We start from the raw sequence: 23,349 nt of genomic DNA on the forward strand, positions 1-23,349 counted from the left end.
TGTTACACTTCATAATGTCATGGAAACAGATTTCATCACATTTCATTATTTCTTTTGGGGTGCTTATTATCAGGAGAATATATTCTAATCTATTACCTTCAAAAGACTTCACTACACATGAAGAAAACCAGTTTCCTCACAAATTTCATATTATTATCCCCTCCTTTCTGATTATATATATTTTTCACATCTTTAATTCTCAGGCAGAGAATCCTGATTTGACAATGATTCTTTGCTGGCACAGAAGACAGTTGCTAGTATATTTTTATGAGGAGGAAAAGAAAAGGGCAGGGTTATTTGTCTTCTCCCTCTGTTGCCTTCCCCAACACTGATTACATTTAAAGAACTGACCTTCTGTACTTTAATCGCACAAAATACTGTTTGAACAGTCCTAATGGTCACTGGCTCCCCATACAGAGTGAATACATTACTAATCCATTTAGACAGCTAAATACTGATTTAGCTTGATATTATGGGGCTCCTGCTGCTATGTAAATTAAAAAAAAAAACTGACTAAATAACAATCTAAAACTAGGCATAGAGCTGTTGGCCTTCGCCTCTTTTCCCACTATCTTTTCCAATAAGGTCAGCCAAAAAGGACAGAATAAGGGCTCCATATACTATTTCTACCACCTCTGAAGAAAAACTATATGGTCAACAGCAAGTATGTGTTTACTGTTTCTTGTTCTTCCTTGACCTGGAATTTTGTGGGCTTATTTTACCTGTGGCACGCTTGGCTCAAATCCAGACTACAGTCACAATAGGCTTGGTCATGCATTTAGCACAAACACCAGAGAAAGGTGTGGCATGGAGATGCACCACCCGATGGGGAGCACCCATACGCACAGTGCCTCTCGGACCATCCCATCTGTGCTGCGGGAGAGGGGAAATTTGCAACAGCTTTTTAAAGGAAGCAATTATAATAGAATGTTAGGGGACTGTCAGTCACTTTATCTGAACTGCCCATACTAGCTTATCTGCCTACTTCTCTGCAATGGAGCACAGAGATGCCTACACAAGATGCACAGCATTGCTTCCCCCTGTTGCTAACTACATATCAGCTGTTCTAACTGGGGGTGAAAGAGATAACCACTCCCACTGAGAAGCCCTGAAAGACATGAGGCAGCATAAGGACCTCTGCCAGGAGCAGCAGCTCTGAACTCTGGGCTGGCCAGGCCCCATAAAGTCTTCTGATAGAAGCAGGCCCCCTATGGTTCCCAGGTAGCTTTAAATCACCCTGCACCCTGAAGAGTGCTGGAGAGGGAAGGGAAAAGATATGGCAGTGGGAGAAATGGTGGAGGAAGGAGAGAAGAGTGAGAGGTTGCGCTGTGATCCTGTCAGCTTTCCGAAGTGGTGCTGGTGATTCAAAAGCAAGCATTCTCACTTCCGTATGAGTACTGGACCAATGATTCACGGAACTATGGGCCCGCAAAGGTGCCAATTCTGAATGCAAGAGTAAGGCTGCTGTGAATCTGTGCCCTGGTCAAATTACCAAGAACATAAGAGTGGTCATACTGGGTCAGACGGGGGACAGTGCCTGCAGTTGAGGGCAGCACACGGAGCCCTCTGCGCCCTCCTTTCCCAGGGACCACAGGGATGTGATGACAGCCACTTCTGGGAGCGGCGCAGGGACAGGGCAGGCACGGAGCCTGCCTTAGCTCCGCTGTGTCATGGGGCTGGCAATCCCGCAGGCCAGACAGGCCGTATCCGGCATGCAGGCCGTAGTTTGCCCTCCCCAGAACTAAATCCACCCACACAATCAAAACACTCCACTCTACCGAATTACTTAATCCACTGCACATGCTTCACCCTCTGGGAAGAGGATGAGAGGGAAAAACAACACATGTAGGGGTAATACTGAGGAGCTGCCTATTCTCTCCTTGCCCGTTCCTTCTCCTTCAGCAAAAACAAAACAAACCTATACATAAGTTGAATTTGGGCAGGGTGAACCTTTGACAATTGCCTCTGGCAACAAGTTTTATCCAAAGCAAACTCTCTCTCAGTGCAAAGGCTGGCAAGACCGCCGAAGTATGGCGCCATTCAGAAATGCCTTCACCACTCTCCAGCACTTTGGATTTACACTTCTCTTCTGCACTGACTCAGAGCTGTTGCATTTTACTTATATAAGAAGTAATATATTTACGTATGAAACTCAGGAAATTGTCTGCAACTTTGTCACAGGCCATTTTTGATAATGTAGATCATAATTTCTCATGTTCTTGTCCCCAGGCCTAAACTGACAATGAGAAAGTAAGATGTGAAAGATACTTAAAGGTCAGATTATGATTTCTTTACTCACACTGAATAGCATCTTACTCCATGAGAGAAAATGATTCAAGTATAAATTTAATATGTGCGTAGAAGCTTTGGGTCTTTTAAAGAACACTGTTACATAGTCTCATCTGGAATTGTTACTTAAAGTTTTTAAAGTTATATATGTGTAAGAATTTTTGCTAAATTTTAGCATTATTCTAAAAGATCGATTCTCCCCTTGATGTGTGGGGAATACACTCTCCGGGGTCAGCTTGACTCCTGTGGGAGAAAAAATCAGGTCCTCGACACAAAATAGCAGCACACTTTATCTAGCAAACATTTCTTCAATACTTTTTAACTGTGGTATAAAGGGCAATGGGTATTAATGTGCTAGTATAAATAAATAATACATCTCAATTATATAGTGCCCTCCAGCTAATGATCTAAAAGCATTTCAGCAACACTGAGTGATTATGCCTCTGGTGAAATAGGCTCATTAAATATTATTCTCCCTACATTACAGAATGGGAAGCAGCCAGAGAGGTAAAATGATCTGTTAAAGGTTACATTGTAAGTCAGAGTCAGAGTCAGAATTAAGCTCCCAAGTCTTTTAGCACCTCCTCCTGTTTTCAAACCACTAGAGCATGCTGCCTCCCTGTATCACTATAGAGAGCACAAATACTCAGATGTTAAAACAGATTAACAAAAAAAAAAAGAAAAAAAAAAAAAAGAAAAAAAGTTTTAAGCACAGTCAATATTTACAACTACTTAACTAACCCGGGGCTCATCCCTTGATTTGTGTTAATTGAAATACTATTATTTATCAGTTATAGAGTTGGGGGACAAACACATCAGTCCTGTGGCCCTTATTAGTCAGGACTCCCATTAACAGTTCATAAAAATATGCACAGGAGGATGCTGTACTGGCCTAAATTCAGTCCTAGTCTAAGCAGGGGCGCCTCCTGCTGGAGTCAATAAAGCTTACGTCCATGAGGGAAAAAATTGTTTTTAAAACACTGGACTGGACTCAGGAGACCTGGATTCAATTCCTGACCCAGCCAGACTTCTAGGGTGACCTTTTGCAAGTCATTTAATCTCTGTGCATCTCCATTCCTCATCTATAAAATTAGGATAATAATTCTTCCCTACCCCATGGGATGCTGTAAGGATAAATTCATTAATAATTGTGAGGTGACCAGATACTATCATGATGAGGGCAGTAGATAGATTATACCAGGTTCTGTTTGTCCCAACATATATACGCACACAGCACATAAACACGCATACACAGACTCCTACACATTGGAGTGTAAGCAGAGTCAGGATGAGCTCTACCCTGACTTCTGGTGGTGAATTGTGGCAAGTTGTGGAAAAGAACTTCAGGGGCTGATCTTGTTTGCATAGGCACACCCACCCCGCCTAGCATGAGCCCACAGCCGCCCAAATGGTCACTTCGGCTGCTGCGGTATCCCCAGTTTCTCTATTATTGGGGCAGGAAGAATAAAGTGTTGTTACCCTGATTATGTGAATCAAGGACAGTGGAACTGTTTTATGACGGAGGAACTCACCATCAACTAAGCAACACTCGCTAGACAAGGGACATGGGTTCCAAAACCCAGTGAATTGAGGGGGGGGGGGGGGAGACAGGCACTTGTACCAGGTGGTGTGGGCCTGAAACACCAATTGCACCTCCTCCTCTCTCCACTATAGAATATAAGAGCTAATTTTGAGTCCATTAGGACTCTAATTACAGGCTGCTGAGCTGAATTCACTTTTGGCCAATAATACACCAGCACTGAGGCTCCCCTACTACAAGCTGAAATCACTAAAGAGCTGAAATTACTAAGAGCTGAAATCACTGAGTGCTGTGTTAAGTAGTGGGGGGGCCTGAAGATATATTGCAGAGCAGAGCAGTTCACAGGACGGCTGGTGGAGCAGAGCGGCTTGTGGTGAAGGCTGCAGCAGAACCCCATGGAGAGGCAGGGCAGTCGGCCTTGGACCACGTAAAGTGCCGCTTAACACGCCCCCATTTCCACCCAGGCTGGGAGGTAAAACTCTGCAGATAAACTTTTGAACTCTGGGCCTGCCCTGACCAGGGACAGAAACTTTTGGGTTGTTGGACTTTCGGGACTTTGGGTGATTTTTGGGTTGCTGGACTCAAGAACCAAAGGGAAAGGACATGGCTGAATTTGCTGGGGTGGGTCTTTGCTCATGGTTTGGTTTATGAACCCTAGTTGTGGTGTTTTCCCAATTTAATGCTGATGTTGTTTACCTCATGTTATTAAAGATTTTCTGCTACACCAAGACTCTGTGCTTGCGAGAGGGGAAGTAGTGCCTCTTTGAGGCGCCCAGGGGTGTGTGTAAGATTTTCCCAGGTCACTGGGTGGGGGCTCGAGCTGGTTTTGCATTGCGTTGTTGAGAGGGAACCCTATGTACCAAATCCGGCCCTTGCTGGATTGTAAGCCCTTGGGTTACAGGAGTATTCATGTACACAAGAACTGACATGCCTGTATTTAAACATGCAAATAGGAAACATGAGCTGTATTTCAAACCTGAACAACTCTTTTCTGCTTAACAGTCCATTCACACACACACACAAATCTGCTTTACTCTGAAAGGGATTTAGAAAGCACAGTGATTACAATGTGTTTAATCATGATCTGTCTCAATCTACTCAAAAGTAGACTAGCCCCCCCCCCCGCTGACATTCTAATAACTCAACAGAGGTTGTCAAAGTAAGTGCAGATAATGTCAGCACAAAATACTGTATTGAATCAAGAACACTGAAAATAGTTTTTTGTTAAACATCTCTGCCTATCAATACATTTTGCAGACCACAGAAACAGCAGCGACAGCGCTTCACAACTCAGTATTTTAAAAATATGTTAGAAGCGCCTGAAATCCCCTCCAAACAGCAATAATAATTGTACAGCTAGAAAGGGGAATGCAACAGAGTTGCCTCTTTTCTCCCATCCTTTGGATCTCTCCCTGGAACACCCGGCAATGCTAATAATGCAGCACTCAATACCTAAAGGCATCTCTACCAAGCAAACAGAATTTAATGTCAGTTGCTATGCAGTTGACATTTGTCTTATAGTAAATAAACCAGCCTGCTCAACACCACACCCACTGTATTTCACTGATGCCTCTGTGGTTCTATATCAGGTTTCTGCATCAACAGGAATGGTCACACCTACGGGGCAGGTCCAAAATATTGATCCCAACATCTACTGTTTCACATCACAATAAAAATAGAGGTGCACAAAGGTGACCCGAAATAGTCTTCTTACTGCTGAGTAGGGTGAAAATAGGTAAAAATGAACATCTATCCTATGAATTGCTTGCATTTTGGGATTGTCATCAATGCAGATAAATGCTACATGTTTTAAAACAAGATAATTATGTTCTTTTTATGGGAATGGAAACGGCCCTATCACATTCATATGATCTGGGGGGGCGAGCGGGGAGGGAAGAGACCTACCAGATTAATATCTCTATCATTTCACTTTCAATGCACATCCCAGCACAAAATGTCAGATTAAAAAGGATGCTGACATTTAGAGAACAACAGACACATACCTACTTAACCCAGCTATCAAGTCCATTGGATATTAAGTCTAGTAAGAACTTCACTGTACATTAACCCAGTTCTCACTCCAGCCTGGGTCAGCCCCTCAAGAACATCACTCATTCCAGGCCAGACAATTCATTTCTAACTCATCCATACATTCCAGTTGACTGTAACACTTTCAAAAGATTACCGAACAAAAAATACTATCTTAAGAAGTAAAACTCTTAATAGTTGACAAGAAACTGGCAACCCTGACATATCTGCAGTGTAAATATCAGAGTCCTTTATCACACAATCCAGTGTATCAGCAGATAGGCAAGCATACTAATACACAAATAGGGAAGGAATGGCCTACAGTAAGTATGGTATTCTACAGTACAGGATTACAAAATCTCAATGAAAAATGGGATCAAGGCCCACAACATCATTAACATCTCAGACCCAACTGGGAAAACATTTGGCAAAATATCAGGAATAAGGAACTGGTAATAATCTTATGATTTTACCAAAATAAAAGGATCAAAATTGATATTACTGGACTCCAGAGAGGCTGTTTAAGATTTTTTTAAAAAAACAGAACACATAGCAATTACCAGCAATGACGACAACCACATGCCAATGTCATCTAATTTAAATCCTGATCCGAAGTCCACTGAAATTAATGGGAGTTCTATTGACTTCAGTTGACTGACAGTTTAGATCAGTCCCATAACGTACACATGCCCTAAACTATGTTCTTATTGGGGGAAAATAAATTAAAAAACTATGCAAGGGCTTCTGTATGGCCTTGGAACTACCATACAATCCACATAACTGTGTCTGCTGCAGGATTTGAATGTTCCAGTCAACCGCATAAAGTGGATGTGCATTGCAGTGAGTGTGGCAAAACATGTCTTACTGGGAAAATGGAGTTCTGAACCATCTTTAACACACAGAGTACACCAGCATTTCACTGTTAACACACAGAGGGCCAGAGTGTCAGCTGATGTGCAGAGCTGAGCTAATTTATACCAACTGAGGATCTGGCCCAGATTTTTTTTTATTTTTTTTTTTACAAGTGGCATCTTTGTTTTTGGAGGGGTAGGTTAGTCTTTTCACCATCATGAGAACGTGTGTGTTAAGTTTGTTTGCTTTATGTAGCGATAGAAAAGTTCCACAGAGATTTCTTCCTGCACGTTCTGTTGGCTTCAAAGCACCAATGAGCAGAGCACAATAATTTTGGCATATTTGCTGTGCATAGCTAAACACTCATGGACATATGAACATAAAAACAGGAGCTGAGCTGGAATGTCACCTGGCTGGCTGTGCAGTTCTATTTTCTGACTACCTAAACAGACTTCTTCTTAAACTACAAGGAGTAGATTTCCCTTGAGGGGATATTTTTTCTCCCTATATTTATTTAATGTGAACTGGCCAAGAGTTTCTCATCTTTAATTAGGGACTCTATACAATTACTTTTGTAATGTTTAAAATTTAGATAAGGTAAATAGTACACACCCCCACACCACGCCTATGTGGTGGTGATATCCATGGGATACACTGCAGAGCTATGTGATACATTGGATTTATAACATACCTTTAAACAACTCTGCCAGCTAACCAATCTCCTCCAGGGTTGCATCTGAAGTTCAAATCCTCTGAGAATCTTTGCATATTATGAGCAATGCAGCCATCACAAATTCATGCTGCTAAATCCTTTCTACCACACCCAATCATCGCATGCTTTCCCTATATGTCACTGCCTAGGACAAAAGATAGCCGTGCTTTTCAAACAAAGGACTGTGAGTTCTACACTTTAAACTGCCAAATAAGCCGCACTGTTGTGACAGATGAGGTAAGCTGAGGCCGAGTAAGGGAAAAACAGACAGATTTGGAGGTTTACAATATGACAAAATGCTTCTTATAGCTACAACTTACTAAGGATCCAGTAAAGCACTTAAGCACATGCTTAACTTTAAGCATGTGAATTCTACTTAAGTCAATGAGACTACTTACATGCTTAAAGTTAGAATGAGCTGAAGTGTTCTGATGGACTGGAGCCAAAAGGAAAACAAATGGGCTTACCTTAGGAGTCTTTCTCTGTCTGGATTTGAGTTGTAATACGGGCTCACTGGGGGAAATTCTTGGTTAAGGACTCACTCTTCTTACATGACCCAATCCTGTTCCATTGAAAAGGACAAGAATTCTTCTACTGACTTCAGTGGGAGCAGGCTACGGCCCATATTCCTCCTAGAGTCCTATTTTACAACTCTCACATTCAGTAGCACTTACTTGTGTCAACACTCTGTTCCGCGAGGGAACCCTTTGCACCCCAATGTTCATCCTTATAATATGATTGTGTGGTATCCAATGCAAAGTTTGTCACGTTGGGTGTCTTCAGAAGGCTCATGATGTACTGAGCATTGTTGTTGTAGTAATGTTATAGGTTGTAATTTCACGTATATAGTTATGAGGCTGAAAATGTGTCCTCATGGCTTTAAGCAAGCCCAGGCAAAACTCTCCAGAAGCAGAGGGACAGTTCACACCTCATCAGGACATGTATGGGACAAACCCATTCCAGCCTCACAGGAACAAAGGACACTGGCCTAGGCAACAACAAAGGATCTGTTGGACTCTCGAGTGAGTCATCTCCCCCCTTCCTTTGGTCAGTTTGGGACTGAGATGAGGTAATGCTCACCTGATTCTGATGGAGGAGGGCAAAGCCAAGAGGGAAGAAAGGACATGATAAAAGGGAGATATGTTTGCCATGCTCTTCCTCTCTCTTCCACCTACATCTACAGACATCACCACCAAGTGACTGAAGCGCTGATCAAAGGGGAAAGCCTGGCTGAAGGGCAACCAGCCAGCCTGTGGTGAGAAGCATCTAAGTTTGTACGGCCGTTGAAAGTGTTAAGGTCAGCTTTGAATGTGTTTTGCTTTATTTCATTTGATGAAACCCAACTTTTATGCTCTGACTTATAATCACTTAAAATCTATCTTTGTAGTTAATAAATCTGTTTGTTTATTCTACCTGAAGCAGTACGTTTGGTTTGAAGTGTGTCAGAGACTCCCCTTGGGATAACGTGCCTGGTACATATCAATTTCCTTGTTAAATTGACGAACGAATATAAGCTTGCAGCGTCCAGCGGGCATGGACACTGCAAGACAGAGGTTCCTAGGATTGTGTCTGGGACTGGAGATATTGGCTAGTGTCATTCGGCTGCACAATCCAAGGAGCAGCTTACATGCCAGAGGCTGTGCGTGAACAGCCCAGGAGTGGGGGTTCTCACAGCAGAGCAGGGTAAGGCTGGCTCCCAGAGTCAAGGATTGGAGTGACCTAGTAGATCACCGGTCCAGATAACACCAGAGGGGAACATCACACAGTTCCACTGAAGTCAAGTGAAATAACTGCTACCTAGCATGAGTAAGGGTTGCAATACTTAGCCTAGAGCAATTTGTTCTAGCTAAATCCAGACAATTTCACCTCCTGGCCGGGTTCCCAAGTAATCCTTAAAATTCGGGCAGTCCCTTGTGGCAGATTTTTTTGGCTTCAGGGCAAATTTGGCCAGAAGGTTAGATTTTTCTAAAATTAAACTTCTACAAAACCTCAGAACAATGTAATGTTTCATTATTATTATTTAATTCTAATGATAACAAATTTGTTTGTTTTTTAACAAAAAACAAATATTTCTTTACACTGTATGAAGCCCCATATGTTGCAGCATTGTTCTAGTCTGTGAGTACTTGAAAGTAAAACTGACCAATCTATTTATTGTCCAAGCTGGGAAAAATGCAAAAAGTAAACAAACATAAGTAGTTAAAGATGAGATTTCAAAAAACAAAACAACCAACTTTTGCTTTAGAAAAATCAAAGTATAAAGGTAAATAATTTAAATATACAGTTAGATCTTTATCTTGCTCTTTTTCTTGTGTTTAAGGTGTGTGTGTCAAAAACTGACATACTGAATCAGGCTATCACAGGCTGTTTTCATTCTACTACCATCAAGGAGGTGCTATGTTCATAGCCTGAGAAACTGCTAACTCTTACCCCAGCTCTGTGAGTCAAGGCAGTGCTGCCAGTCCCTCACTTTCATGAGCATCTCCCCAAAATCCAGATAATCTTTTAAAAAAGACACAAAAACCTGTTAATAGTTATTGCCTAATCATTATTTTCCCATATCTAGGCCCTGATTCTGCAAAGATCTATGCACATGTTTAACATTACACACTTCCATGGGACTTTGCCTTCAATGGGACTACTCCACAGTGTGCAAACTTAAGCATGTACACAGATCTCTGTAGGATGGAGGGGGAGCTCTTTCTTCTCCTCCTCCACAGATGTTCACATAAAACCTTCGTAAGTATATTATATCTCACCCTTCTAAGGAAACTTTTAAACATCAACACAGGATTCTGTATCAAGAAATGAAAAATTAGGCTACTGAAGTTAAAGAAAATATAATATTAATGAATACCCAGTAAGATGATGTGACAAAGGCCAGAAAACGTATTAAAGGAAAAAACACCTTTGTTCTTAAGATCTCAGCTAGTTTAAAAAAACCCATCCAAGAAATCTAGATTAAAGAAATCTAAGGTATATGGATTAGTAAAAGATATTTAGTATTTTGTTTTCTTTCTACAACACTATAAGATTAAATAGCAATTTAAAAGACAACATGAGTTGCATATGCCACAGATGAACTCTAAGTAGATAGCACAGAGATCACTGTTCTAGTCCCATGTGCTTAAAAAAAAAATAAAATTAAAAAGAGAAGGATGGGGAGTGCAGAATGTTCTGTATGTATATAATACAACACTGTTATTTTCCAGGGGGGATAAATTGGCCTTTTTAATTCTTTAAGCCTGGCATAGTATCAAAGCAGATATAAAATAGTCACAGAGCTCAATTTAGAAACATCATTTTTCTTATGTTAAGCTTTTATGAAGAGCTTCCTGCAAAGCTACAAACAATGGTCTGTCCGGCAGCCAGACCACACTGAGATCACCCTTTCTTGCAAGGCCTTGTTTAAGGAGGCATTTTGCCAAAAGGTAAACAGAGGTCTGCCAAATACATGTGGAATTAAAAGTCCACTGACCCTCAAAGAGGAACCCTATTAGATCCACCACCAGAAACAAAACCACCACCACAACAACAAATGCTTGTTATATATATATATATATATATATATATATATATATATATATATATATATATATAATGGGTGGGTGAGTGTATAAAAAGAAAGAAGGATCAGATATTTGATGCCCTTAACCAAAAATCTTGCTCTTAGTCTACTGAAGCCAATGAAACAACTCCCACTGACTTAAAGAGGTGTGGATAAGTCCCTTTGTGAAACTCACCCAAAAACAAAGCACAAGACACAAACACAACTTGTGCTGGCCCTCTGCACACAATACCAAGGGTTGTTCTTGTTGTTCAGGACTGAGGTAGTTCTCTACACATGTTCATTCTATATCTCCTAGTATTTCTAGAATATTGATCATACAAAATGAATGCAGGGCAGGCTATAGCAGCTGCAAATGGAGTGGACAACAAATAGGATGTCTGGTTCTCCATGGAATAGATAAGTATTTTTGAAAGATCTGAAGCTGGAGTGATTATAAATACATGATTTTTATGATTTACATGAAAAGCCTGGCTCTGGTGCGTAGGGCTCCTTAAATCTGCTTACTCAGATCTCAATGGCCTGTTTGCGATACATTCTTGGCCTTGTTTCAATAGGAAATGTATGCTAAACATTTTCCTTCATTGCAACCAGTACAGCTTCATTGTTGGGATCACTAGTGTAGACTGGATGCCAGCAACTGCCATTGTCTTAAACACCATGTTGTGTTGACTTGTTCTGAGTATTCAAATTGCTGGATCTCTCTCTACATCAGTGCTCCTACCACTGCATAAAGCCACTTTTCCCCTGGCCACGCCCCTCAGGTTCCAAAGGGAGACAGCACAGAATTAGGGCCTTCCTGACCTCTTTGGACATTCCTCACTCTTCTTGCAAACCATGTACTTCACCTAGCTACTAGGAAAGTTGCTTTGGAAATGCTCCTACAAACAGATTAGAGAGAGATTTCTTTTCAAATCCTGCTATAAAGTACAAAAGCCTCCAGGGAATAAAATCAGTCCAGAACAAATGTTGTCCCTCTGTCACGATGTATTGTGAAGCTGAAAAGAAGTCCTACTTGTTTATGTTTTATGCTATTTGATTTCACATGAAGTTTGGAAACCCTGCTGACATTAAAAGATTTGAGCTTGAATACATTTTACTGTTGTTGTATAAAAGGTTAAAAAAATACCTTTCCCAAAGCATCTCTATCGACCAGCTCCTGCACTGCCAAGAGCTTGATGCTGTAAGAGAGAAACACACAAAATGAATAATTTAATGGCAAACATTTCCAAAGCACCAGTTATACTAGGATTGAAATCTTGCCCCTATTTTTTTTCTTTCAGAAGGTTTAAAATGCCTGTTGCGTGACGCAGCATGCAGGAGTCTACAATAAATTAAGGACAGGCACTGTTACGTGCTTTGCTTGATCTGATCTAGCTGTCCTACATAGACTTTTTGGTTCCTAAATTAGTAAGCATATTCAAATTCGCCCTATAAGAGTAGTCCACTGATCATCCCATTTGCACAGTTTAAAACACTGAAAGATCTTTTGAAAACAAACACTGAAGAAGCATTTAACAGAACGGTCGTTTTTCTGTCCAAATGCTTACATCTCTGCAGTTGCTCTTTAACCAGTTTTGTTCTTAGATATCAACAATTTACCAGTTTTCCATGGTATCCATCACTGGATATTTGGGACACTCTACAAAAGTTACAATATTTAAAACAGAACTGGGCTCAAGACATTAAGGGGGGTGGGGGGGAAACAAATTACACACACACAAGCCTAAAGAAAACTGCCTGGAAAGAAGTATATGATTTACCCCTTTTCTATTCAAAGCCTTATTCCCTCACCATTACAAAAATCTCTTCTTGGCCCACAAAGGGCTAAATCTTGCTCACCCTATGCCAATGACTTCAATGGGACTATATGTAAAACGATTTGGACTCATCCACAATGACTAGTAACTTAGCTCAACATCAGTCTAGCAGGAAATGGAGCTGGAACAGTGTGTTAAAATCCAGGTCTCTCTGTATTTTCCCACTCCAACCCCCTGCCCTGGGTCGGAATCCCCTCCCGCACCCAAGCTCCCTCCCGTACCCCACCCCCGGCCCCACCCCAGAGCCCACACCCCAGCCAGAGCTCACACCCCAGACCCCTGCCCCAACCGGAGCTCCCTCCTGCACTCCAAACCCCTCAGTCCCAGCCCACACCCCCTCTAGCACTCCAACCCCCTGTTCAAGCCCTGAGTCCCTCCTGCACCCCAAACCCCTCATTCCCGGCCCCACCCAAGCCTGCACCCCCAGCCAAAGCCAACACCCCCTCCAGCACCCCAACCCTCTGCCCCAGCCTGGAGCCCCCTGCTGCACCCTGAAACCCTCATTTCTGGCCCCACCCCAGAGCCTGCACCTCCAGCCAGAGCCCTCACCTTCTCCCACACCCCAACCCCCGTCCCAGCCTGGTGAAAATAAGCAAGTGAGTGGGGGTGGGGAAGAGCGAGAGACAGAGGGAGGGGGAATGGAGTGGATGGGGGCAGGGTCGGGGCCAGGCAAGGGTGTTTGGTTTTGTGCAATTAGAAAGCTGGCAACCCTAACGTAGGGACATTATCCTACCTGTAGCGAAGTAGAAATCTTGGCCACTCTAGGGCCTGTCTACACTAGAGATTTTTCGGAAAAAAAATCGTACGCATAGTACCCTTAGTTCAGCTGCATTTCTAATCAAACTGGTAGGAACTCGGGTGCAGCTAAGGCTCTGTGGTTTCCCGTGTCTTTCCAAGTGAAAAAATGAGCATAATAGTGAGGAATCAGGTATCGTTTCCCCCTCCTTTTTTTGCAAGCTTCAAGTCCAAAAACCCATTTTATACCAAACTCACTTCCGAAGGAACCCTAAGTACTGTTTTATACACATTACTTATAAAGCGCGCTGGCCATTTCACATTTTGGACTCGATTCAAACCTGTTTGGGTAGCAGGTGCAAACTTTGCACCCACTGTACCAGCAAGGTCATTGGAGAAGTCAAAAGCACTGTTTGCCCTTTTTCCTGCTCATGGGGCTTCACCAGTAGACATCGGGTATAACGTACAGTCAAGGCTCCATGGACTGAAGGCTAGCCAGAGTACGGAATAAATCAGTAGCTTCAGCCATGCCACCTAGCAGAAATGTGTGTCTCCTGGCAGAACAAAAATATTCTCCACCACCAGCGTTCTGCATTATGCTGATATTGCCACTCCGATTACCATGCTTCCTTTCCAGTCTTACAGCCAGCCACTGACCAGGTTGTCCATGTGACCCTGAGGAAGCTCCACTTTTCCCCAGTATACCCATGTATTTGCATCGCAGCAGGGAATGTTGCTCACAGTCACTGCTGAAATGACTCTGATTCTGGACAGCCACAACAGTGTATTTAAGGCGTAAAAACTGATTTACTTCTGAGACCATGCTAGGAACTGATGCACAAAGCTGCCAGAGGAAGCCATTTGCAGTGTACAACAAGAAGTTTTATTGTCCTACAAACCCCTGGAACTATGCTGCATATTCTTGACTGGCATCTTATTTATTAACTATGTATAATTATATATATATATATATATATATATATATATATATACACACACACACACAGATATAAAGCACTCCTATAACAGAAGCTCGAATGACACAAGGTTAAATCAAGCCCTTTTTACTAGATTTCCATTCCTTCCACTAAGAACTGTCATGTTCTAAACCAGGGGTGAGCAAACTTTTTGGCCCAAGTGCAACATCAGGGTGTGAAACTGTATGGAGGGCCAGGTAGGGAAGGCTGTGCCTCCCCAAGCAGCCTGGCCCTCACCCCTATCCGCCCCCTCCCACTTCCCGCCCCCTGACTGCCCCCCCCTCAGAACCTCTGACCCATCCAACCCTCCCCCCCGCTCCTTGTCCCCTGACTGTCCCCTCCCAGGACCCTCCACCCCTAACCACCACCTCAGGACCCCACTCCCTATCTAATCCCCCTCCCGCTCCCTGACTGCCCCCCCCACCTTTGCCCTATCCAACCGCCCCCTGTTCCCCTTCCCCTGACTGCCCCCCCCCCGGGTCCCCAACCCCTATCCAACCACCCCCCTGCTCCCTGTCCCCTGACTGCCCCCCAGAACCCCCTTCCCCTTATCCAACCCCCTGGTCCCGGCCCCCTTACCATGCCGCTCAGAGCAGCATGTTTGGGAGCTGCGCTGCCAGGCCGGAGCCAGAGATGCTGCCGCGCTGCCCTGCATGAGCGTTTCCCGTGTGGTGGCGTGGTTGCAGGGGAGGGGGAACAGCAGGGGAGGGGCCGGGGACTAGCCTCTCCAGCCAGGAGCTTGGGAGCCAGATGTGGCTCGCGGGCTGTAGTTTGCCCACCTCTGTTCTAAACCCTAAATATAACTGTGCCCTCACTTTCATGTATTTCAAGCTTTCATACCTCTCCAAATTTCATAATGACCAGGTACATTGAAGTATAAAACAGTTCCAGGCAATGCTTTTTAGGTCTGCCAGGTCTATTGCTATCAGTACAGACAGGGCTAGCATCCTGATAAAGACAGTTCACACATTAACATGCTTCTATCAAAGGAGTACATGAGAGAAAATGTATAGCTCTAATGCACTGCTGCTGTAAGAGTAGGAGGAATCTGGATATCTGCTATGATTTACTGAGTATTCTGTACAATAATATTCTAGTAGAACAGACAGAGGTACTTAAGGAAAATACAATGCTGAAATTAGAGAACCTTTCAATCTACTTATCAGAAAGCTCGTAGTTGAGCAAATAAGCACTGAGCAAAGAATGCATTTCAAGAAAAAATACTTTTAAACCAGTGCAGTCCCACTGCCTCTTGTTTTTCTTATTTTTTGTCCCTAATTCTATTTATTTATTTATTTAATTTTTAAATTGTGCTTGTGAATTGCAAGGTTGTGAAAGAAGTTGGTACTGACATCCCGGCTCTTTATTTATTCACAGAACAAGTACAACACGGGCAATGGCAGGACAACACTCCCCACCCAGCACCATGAATACATCTTAATACTGGAGAAGCCACCTCTCTGGACAGGCAGTGTGAACTCCGTATCCACTGAACTCTTGGCCTCTCAGAGGTGACTGTCATCCAGGGCAATAATTAGATAGTGATTTTTCTCCAGTGATGTGTACATTCATCACTGGGTGATGGATTGAGACCCATCAACTTGCATCTAGGCCTCTAGGCAGTTGTCATAGTACAGTAATAACTGTGTCACAATATATCTGTTCTGGATTTGAACTCCATGCTTAGTGGCTAGTTAAAGGTTCCCTATCCAGTTACTCACCCTGCACCACTGAGCGACCAAACACTAACATTCTAAGCTTGCACAGGAAGAACATGAGACAGTTCATATGGAGAAATGCCTGTACATAAGTTCATTAGAAGTTCAGTGTGATCAGGAAGACAAACAAAGTGGTTCAGTAAAAAGATCAGACTCAGATCCATGCTGCAGATAATGCAAACAGGGATTTGCCTTTCCCTGGCTTATACTGCAGCACAAGATACTTAATATGTAAATTACTTTCATTATTTCTCTAGCGGCTTGTAACCTTCATAAAGCATTTAATTTCTGATCAGTGGCAACACGAATACTTAAGATGGCTGCTGATTCTACCTATTTACAGGTTCGTTTGTAAAAATGCTATTTGTAGAGTTCAGTGGATAATTTGACCTTCCATGGCTAGAAGTGAGAGATGATGAGCCTAACTATCATTACAACTGCCACTCTCATTACTGGTCCCTCTGTTATTGCTAACTCTCCTACAGCGCTATTCTCGTTCCTTGCTATACTAAAGCCCATTAGAATTCCTCCCACCTGCCATGTGTTCTTATTTAAAACGGAATGTACTCAGTTAGACCAAAAAAGTGTTTACATGACGAGAGGGATCAGTTTCCTTCATCCAACTGATTTACAGGGCTGCAGTCGTTCTATTCAGCAGCCCAGGACCAACACGAAGCATCTTTATTATAGAATTAAATAGACCACAGTTTTCTAGTCTTTTCCACAGCACCTCACTGTTTTCCGCTAAGGCTATGTCTACACTGCAATAAAAGACCCGCACTACGGCTGCGGCTCACCCAGGTCAGCTGACTCGAGCTCGGATTATGGGGCTAAAAATTGAAGTGTTGATGTAAGCTCTGAGACCCCAAGGTGGGGTGGGTCTCAGAACCCAGACTCCAACCCAGGCTTGAACATCTACACTGCAATTTTTGGCCCCACAGCCCAAGCTAGAGTCAAATGACCTAGGCTCTGAGACTCAGTGCTGAGGGTTTTTTATTGTAGTGTAGATGTACCCTAATATTGTCTCACTGGGTGGGCTACAATCCATTAGCTGGGAAGTTCTTTAATAAGCCATTTCCTTCTATTCCTTCCAAGTTAAAAAAAGGAATCCAGAACAACATTTACCTCTGGCTCTTTGTCCACCTTCAGCTTGGAAATGTGGTGTCTCACTGGGAGCTCAGTGCTTTTGAAAATCAGGTCACTTATTCAGGCACCTACATGTGGACTTAGGAGCCCAATTTTAGGCACTTAATTCAAAAATTCTTGGCCTAAAGCACCAATCCTGCAAACACTTAAGTGCCTTCACAACTCTACTCATCTAAAGTTATTCACGTGGTTATGTACTTGCAGGACTGGGGCCTAGTTCAGGAAAGGGAACATAGCTCCTTGGTAAGTAGGAGTAGAGCTGGGAGGTATGACTGTAGATACATAGTTCTGGGAAATGAGGTTTGAGGCACACTGTCAAGGCAGCATGAAGAAGCTTGTGTTTCTGCTACCTGTGCCATAGCTATTTGCACCACCCTAGTTCTGTGAATACACAGAGCATGATCAATCCCCAGGGATGTCAATCCAGCCATCACTGAACATATCACACTTTTTATTCCTCTAAAGCAGCGAACCTCAGTGTAACCTTGGAACAGTGTAACTTATTGGACAGCCAATAATGACTACTTCTTACTACTGCACTGATTGCAGAGCAAGTCTGGTAAAGAGCAATGATTCTGTCCAATCATTTCTGCTTTCTACACCAGGCTATTTATTGGTCCCAGTTTGCTATCCAGCAGCTAGATAAACTGATCTCAATTCACTCTGCAGTGCTATAAATCCTGGTTCAGGGATTAAGCTTCTCTGCAAGTGTTATACTTTCCACTAGTCAGCACACAAGCCTGACTAAAGTTAACAGACAGAAATGCCACTTGATTTCTCTTCTCTCTGGCACATTTTGCAGTATACAGCTATACTCAGTCACCCTCACCTAAACAGCATGGGCATAATATAAAGCCATTCATCCACAAATAAGCTACATTAAGTAGTAGTAAAGCATCCACCTTGAACCCACAAACTTCTCCCCCTCACACACAAAACCCCGACAAACTACTCTTGAGGTAAGGCCCTGTAACTGTGTTTCAGCCCAGGGTCTGTTATGGGATATATGGGAGTGGAGTGCAGCAACTGTACACACTGACGTGACACACCAAGGACTGAACCAGAAATAAAAAGTCCTACAATTTGAGTTAAAGAGCAACAGTTTTGTAGCTGGGGGCTGTATCAACTCATATGGACCATAGCACAGAGGGGGATCTGGAACGCACATTCCCCTGTGGGTTCTACAAGCACAGAGGAAGCGACAAACATTTTTTCTTTTCTCTTTTTTCCATTTCACTTATTACACGGCTCTTTGGTATCCTGTGCTGCCCTCCCAGTTCCCTACCTTCCCAACTCTTTACTTCTGGACTACAGCCAACAGAGTCACAGACTGTATCTCTCTCTCTCCTGCTCCCTCCATGACTCTTATACTACAACAAACAAGGAGATTTAATTTTGTGGGGGTCAGGGACATTATATTGTGGGCCTGATTCACATTGGATTAACTTCACCGATTTCAATGGAGTTGCAGCGCCATTAACTGGAATAGCACAGGGATGAATCGTGTAGAAAATACACATGTGCACGCATGAACATAAAGAGGGAGAGATCAAGACTAAGAAGAGCAAACTTCTTCCCGACATTCCAAAAGTGAGTGAGAAATGCTCACAAAAATGTCTCAAAACATTACTGGGAATCTAAAGCTAGCCACTAATGGGCTGGAACACTTCAAGAGACTTTGGAAATAGGGATCTCCCATTAAGCCCATTTGGAACTGCGCATTCCTGAGTACTTTCCAAGGCAGGCAATATTCAAGCTCCTCAGCAAATTGGTTTATTGACATGCGTGCACATAACTCACTTCCTAAAGCAAACAATGGAGGACTCCAGGTCCAGCGACTGGTAAGAGAATGCTCATCAGCCAAGCTACTACGGAGTCAGAGGAAGAACAGAGAGGTGAGGGTCCAGTGAAGAATCAGAGGATCAGGGGTTAAAATAGGAAAGGGCACAGCTCCCCTTTCTCTGCTTAAAGCAGGTGAGCTCCCGCTCCTCTCCATGACTTGGGAGAGCATTGCCCCCTATAGGTACCTCTCCTCTCTGCCCAAAGGAAGACTCATCAGGCAGGGGAGAGTGAAGTGGGAGAAGCAGATGCCTGGCTGGGGAGTTTCTACAGGTTCTGGCCTTTTCTGCCAGGGACTGGAGCAGCAGCAGCACTTGAGAGGGAAGCACCTTATATTATTTTCCTCTAAGGCAGGGCTGTCTGTCGGCCAGCTCTCCCATCCCTCCAGAGGAAGAAGATCAGACATCACCTAACTCAACTTCCCTTTACATAATATCTTCCTTTCCAAAAGGTCTTTTATATCTTCTAAAATATAGGAAGTTGCACTGGGAATTTCTAGTATTTCTCTGGAAAGCTCTGATGTTAAAATGAATGAAAACAATACAGATTCTCCATCCTGGTCAAAATTGGGGCTCTAGGGATGTGCAGTCAGAGCCAACTGCACATGCTGCAGACATTTTTGTTTCCTAAGCCCTGGGCCTTCTTGGGGACATTTCTTCTCATGGGCTCATTCTCTTTCTCTTTCCTATGTCTGTTCACTACACACTGATGCAAAGCCATGGTACTGACACCTGTGATGATACTTACCAAAACTGATTAGCCTCCTCTCTCATCTAACTCTACTTTAATCATTAGAGAAGGCCTCCCAAGACCATCAGCAAATTTGCAGGTTTAAGGGATTTTTGCTGTGTAGGAGCAAACTTTTGTTCCTCTTTGATGCAGGTGGCATAAAAGTATAATATTGCAGATCAGCAAATGAAAATGCTGATACCTATTCCCTTCTCTAACCAACATACATAAAAGGTCACCTTTCATGTCTTTGTTTTCAGTTCACAGTTTACAAATACCAATCCAAAAATGCCACTAAGTCTATTCATATTAAATTCTTGGGGGAATTATGCGCCACTGCGCAATGCAGAATTTTGCAGAATTCCCTGTTTCCCACGCAGAATTTCTGGCAGCCACTAGGGGCCGCTGGACTCTGCAGAGCCCATTTCGCAGTGAGTGGAGAGCCCAGCCTGGTGGGGCTGGAGGCTGCAAGCTCTTTGATCCTCATTCTCCCAGGGATGGGAGAGGGCCTGGGAGATGCAGCTCTGGCAAAGGGCAAGGACAGTAAAGAAGTTGGGGGAAGTAAAGGCTCCTGAGGGGCTGATGTCTGGCTCGGGGGCTGCCCTGTGGCTCAGCTCTGTGGGAAGGGAGGGCTGGTGTCTGGGGGCTGCCCCACAGTGGGGCTCTCGTGGGATGGGAGTGCAGGAGTCTGGGCTCTGGGGGCCCCACATAGCCCACTCCAGCACCCCACAACTGGAACTGGGTTGTTGTAGGAGTTTCTTTAACTCTCTGCTCCAGGGGGAATATTTTTTGCTATTGTTTGTATTATTGACATACTTGTTGACAGGTATTTTGAAATAAATGACCAAAATAATTGAAACTGGAGTGATTATATTGTGTTATTTTGATAAATAAAATATGCAGAATTTTAAAATATTGTGCCAAATTTTTTGATTTTTGGTGCAGAATTTTTGGTTTTTTGGCGCAGAATTCCCCCAGGAGTAATATTACACCCTTATAAAAACAAAAAGGTGTCTTATTTGTCCCTACTATAGTACATATTGGCTTCCTATTACATTTAACTAGCGACATTAACCCCTACTTAAAACTAGCTTACAGTATTCAGAATAGTTCTGTAATTAGGGAAAACATGCTGTGTATTATTTGTGGTATTAATATTTTTAACTTTCAGGGCACATCAGTTTTCTCAGGGTTTTGTCAGATAGGATGGGCTAGGAAGGGTGTTGTGTGTGTATGTATGTGTGCGTTTGATTTTTATTTAGTCATTTACATTGGGTTTGGGCAAATCATTTAACTGACACTGCGTGATCAAAATCTGATCATGGGAAGAGAAAAGGCCAAGATTTAAACAAAAGATTAGAAGCTCATAAAATGAAAGGTGACTGAGTGTTTCCAAATATAGAACTATATTATACTGCAGGTTGGCCTTTCACATTTGGCTCCCTTTCTTGGATCTTCTGAATCACTTCCCACCTGAACTGTATTTAGTAGCTCCAGAAACTGCACCTTTTCCAATCCACAATCCTGCCTCACTGCACCAACGGAAAGACTAACTAAACCCTTAATTAAACAATACTAAGGATGTTTTGGAAAGGGCACATAAATGTGATCAATGTTTTACCACCATTCCTCCATTTGTAATGATTATTATCAATACAATTAATATTAAGGCAGTTGGGAATTAACTGGAGAATTATTTCTGTGCTCTTGCAAAATGGCTTTAAACTTCGGAAATAATCAAATGTAATTTCAGGTTATTTGCCTCCCTGACTCCCAAGAATGCCTGAGCCATATGCAAATACCTCTTTCAATGTTAAAATGCGCATCCTTCTCTCACCTACTCTCAAATTTTTAAGGCAATATTACTTGGACTCCATTGTCCTATTTGCACATTTTAATTCCTCAAAGAGAGATAGGCACATGAATTTAAAATCCTACAGAGGATACTTTGTCCTCACCCACAACTGTTTCACATTTGGGGACAATATATACCCCTTCAAGTCAGCGGCACTGCTATGGGTACCCGCATGGCACCACAGTATGCCAACATTTTTATGGCTGACTTTGAACAATGCTTCCTTAGCTCTCGTCCCCTAATGCCCCTACTCTACTTGCGTTACATTGATGACACCTTCATCATCTGGACCCATGGAAAAGAAGCCCTTGAGGAATTCCAAAATGATTTCAACAATTTGCATCCCACCATCAACCTCAGCCTAGACCAATCCACATAAGCAGTCCATTTCCTGGACACTACAATGCTAATAAGCGATGGTCACATAAACACCACCCTATACCGGAAACCTACTGACCCCTATATTACCTACATGCCTCCAGCTTCCATCCAGGACACACCACACGATCCGTTGTCTACAGCCACGCTCTACGATACAACTGCATTTGCTCCAATCCCTCAGACAGAGACAAACACCTACAAGATCTCTATCAAGCATTCTTACAACTACAATATCCACCTGCTGAAGTGAAAAAAACAGATTGACAAAGCTAGAAGAGTACCCAGAAGTCACCTACTACAGGACAGGCCCAAGAAAGAAAATAACAGAACGCCACTAGCTGTCACTTTCAGCCCCCAACTAAAACCTCTCCAGTGCATCAAAGATCTACAACCTATCCTGAAAAATGATTCCTCACTCTCACAGATCTTGGGAGACAGACCAGTCCTCGCTTACAGACAGCCCCCCAACCTGAAGCAAATACTCTCCAGCAAACACACACCACACAACAAAAACGTGAACCCAGGAACCTATCCTTGCAACAAAGCCCGATGCCAACTCTGTCCAAATATTTATTCAAGTGACACCATCATAGGACCTAATCACATTAGCCACGCCATCAGGGGCTCGTTCACCTGCACATCTACCAATGTGATATATGCCATCATGTGCCAGCAATGCCCCTCTGCCATGTACATTGGCCAAACCAGACAGTCTCTACGCAAAAGAATAAATGGAGGCAAATCTGACATCAGGAAACATAACATTCAAAAACCGGTAGGAGAACACTTCAACCTCTCTGGCCACTCAATAACAGACTTAAAGGTGGCAATTTTGCAACAGAAAAGCTTCAGAACCAAACTCCAACGAGAAACTGCTGAGCTTGAATTAATATGCAAACTAGATACTATTAACTTGGGTTTGAATAGAGACTGGGAGTGGCTGGGTCATTACACATATTGAATCTATTTCCCCATGTTAAGTATCCTCACACCTTCTCGTCAACTGTCTAAAACGGCCATCTTGATTATCACTACAAAAGTTTTTTTCTCCTGCTGATAATAGCTCATCTTAATTAATTAGCCTCTTACTCCACCTTTTCATGTTCTCTGTATGTATATATCTTCTTACTATATGTTCCAGTCTATGCATCCGATGAAGT

General features: G+C 43.0%; 1 protein-coding gene across 1 annotated transcript in view; it reads right to left on the bottom strand.

Moving 5' to 3' along the window:
* Positions 1-23,349, bottom strand: part of EEPD1 (endonuclease/exonuclease/phosphatase family domain containing 1) — an 85,364-nt gene that overhangs the window by 24,435 nt on the left and 37,580 nt on the right. Inside the window, exon 2 of the mRNA XM_007065886.4 lies at positions 12,119-12,170. Within this exon, the coding sequence (XP_007065948.2) occupies positions 12,119-12,170 (52 nt within the window). The remainder of the gene's footprint in view (positions 1-12,118; positions 12,171-23,349) is intronic.

Source organism: Chelonia mydas, chromosome 2 (genome assembly GCF_015237465.2).
Source record: "Chelonia mydas isolate rCheMyd1 chromosome 2, rCheMyd1.pri.v2, whole genome shotgun sequence".
Taxonomy (NCBI): domain Eukaryota; kingdom Metazoa; phylum Chordata; order Testudines; family Cheloniidae; genus Chelonia; species Chelonia mydas.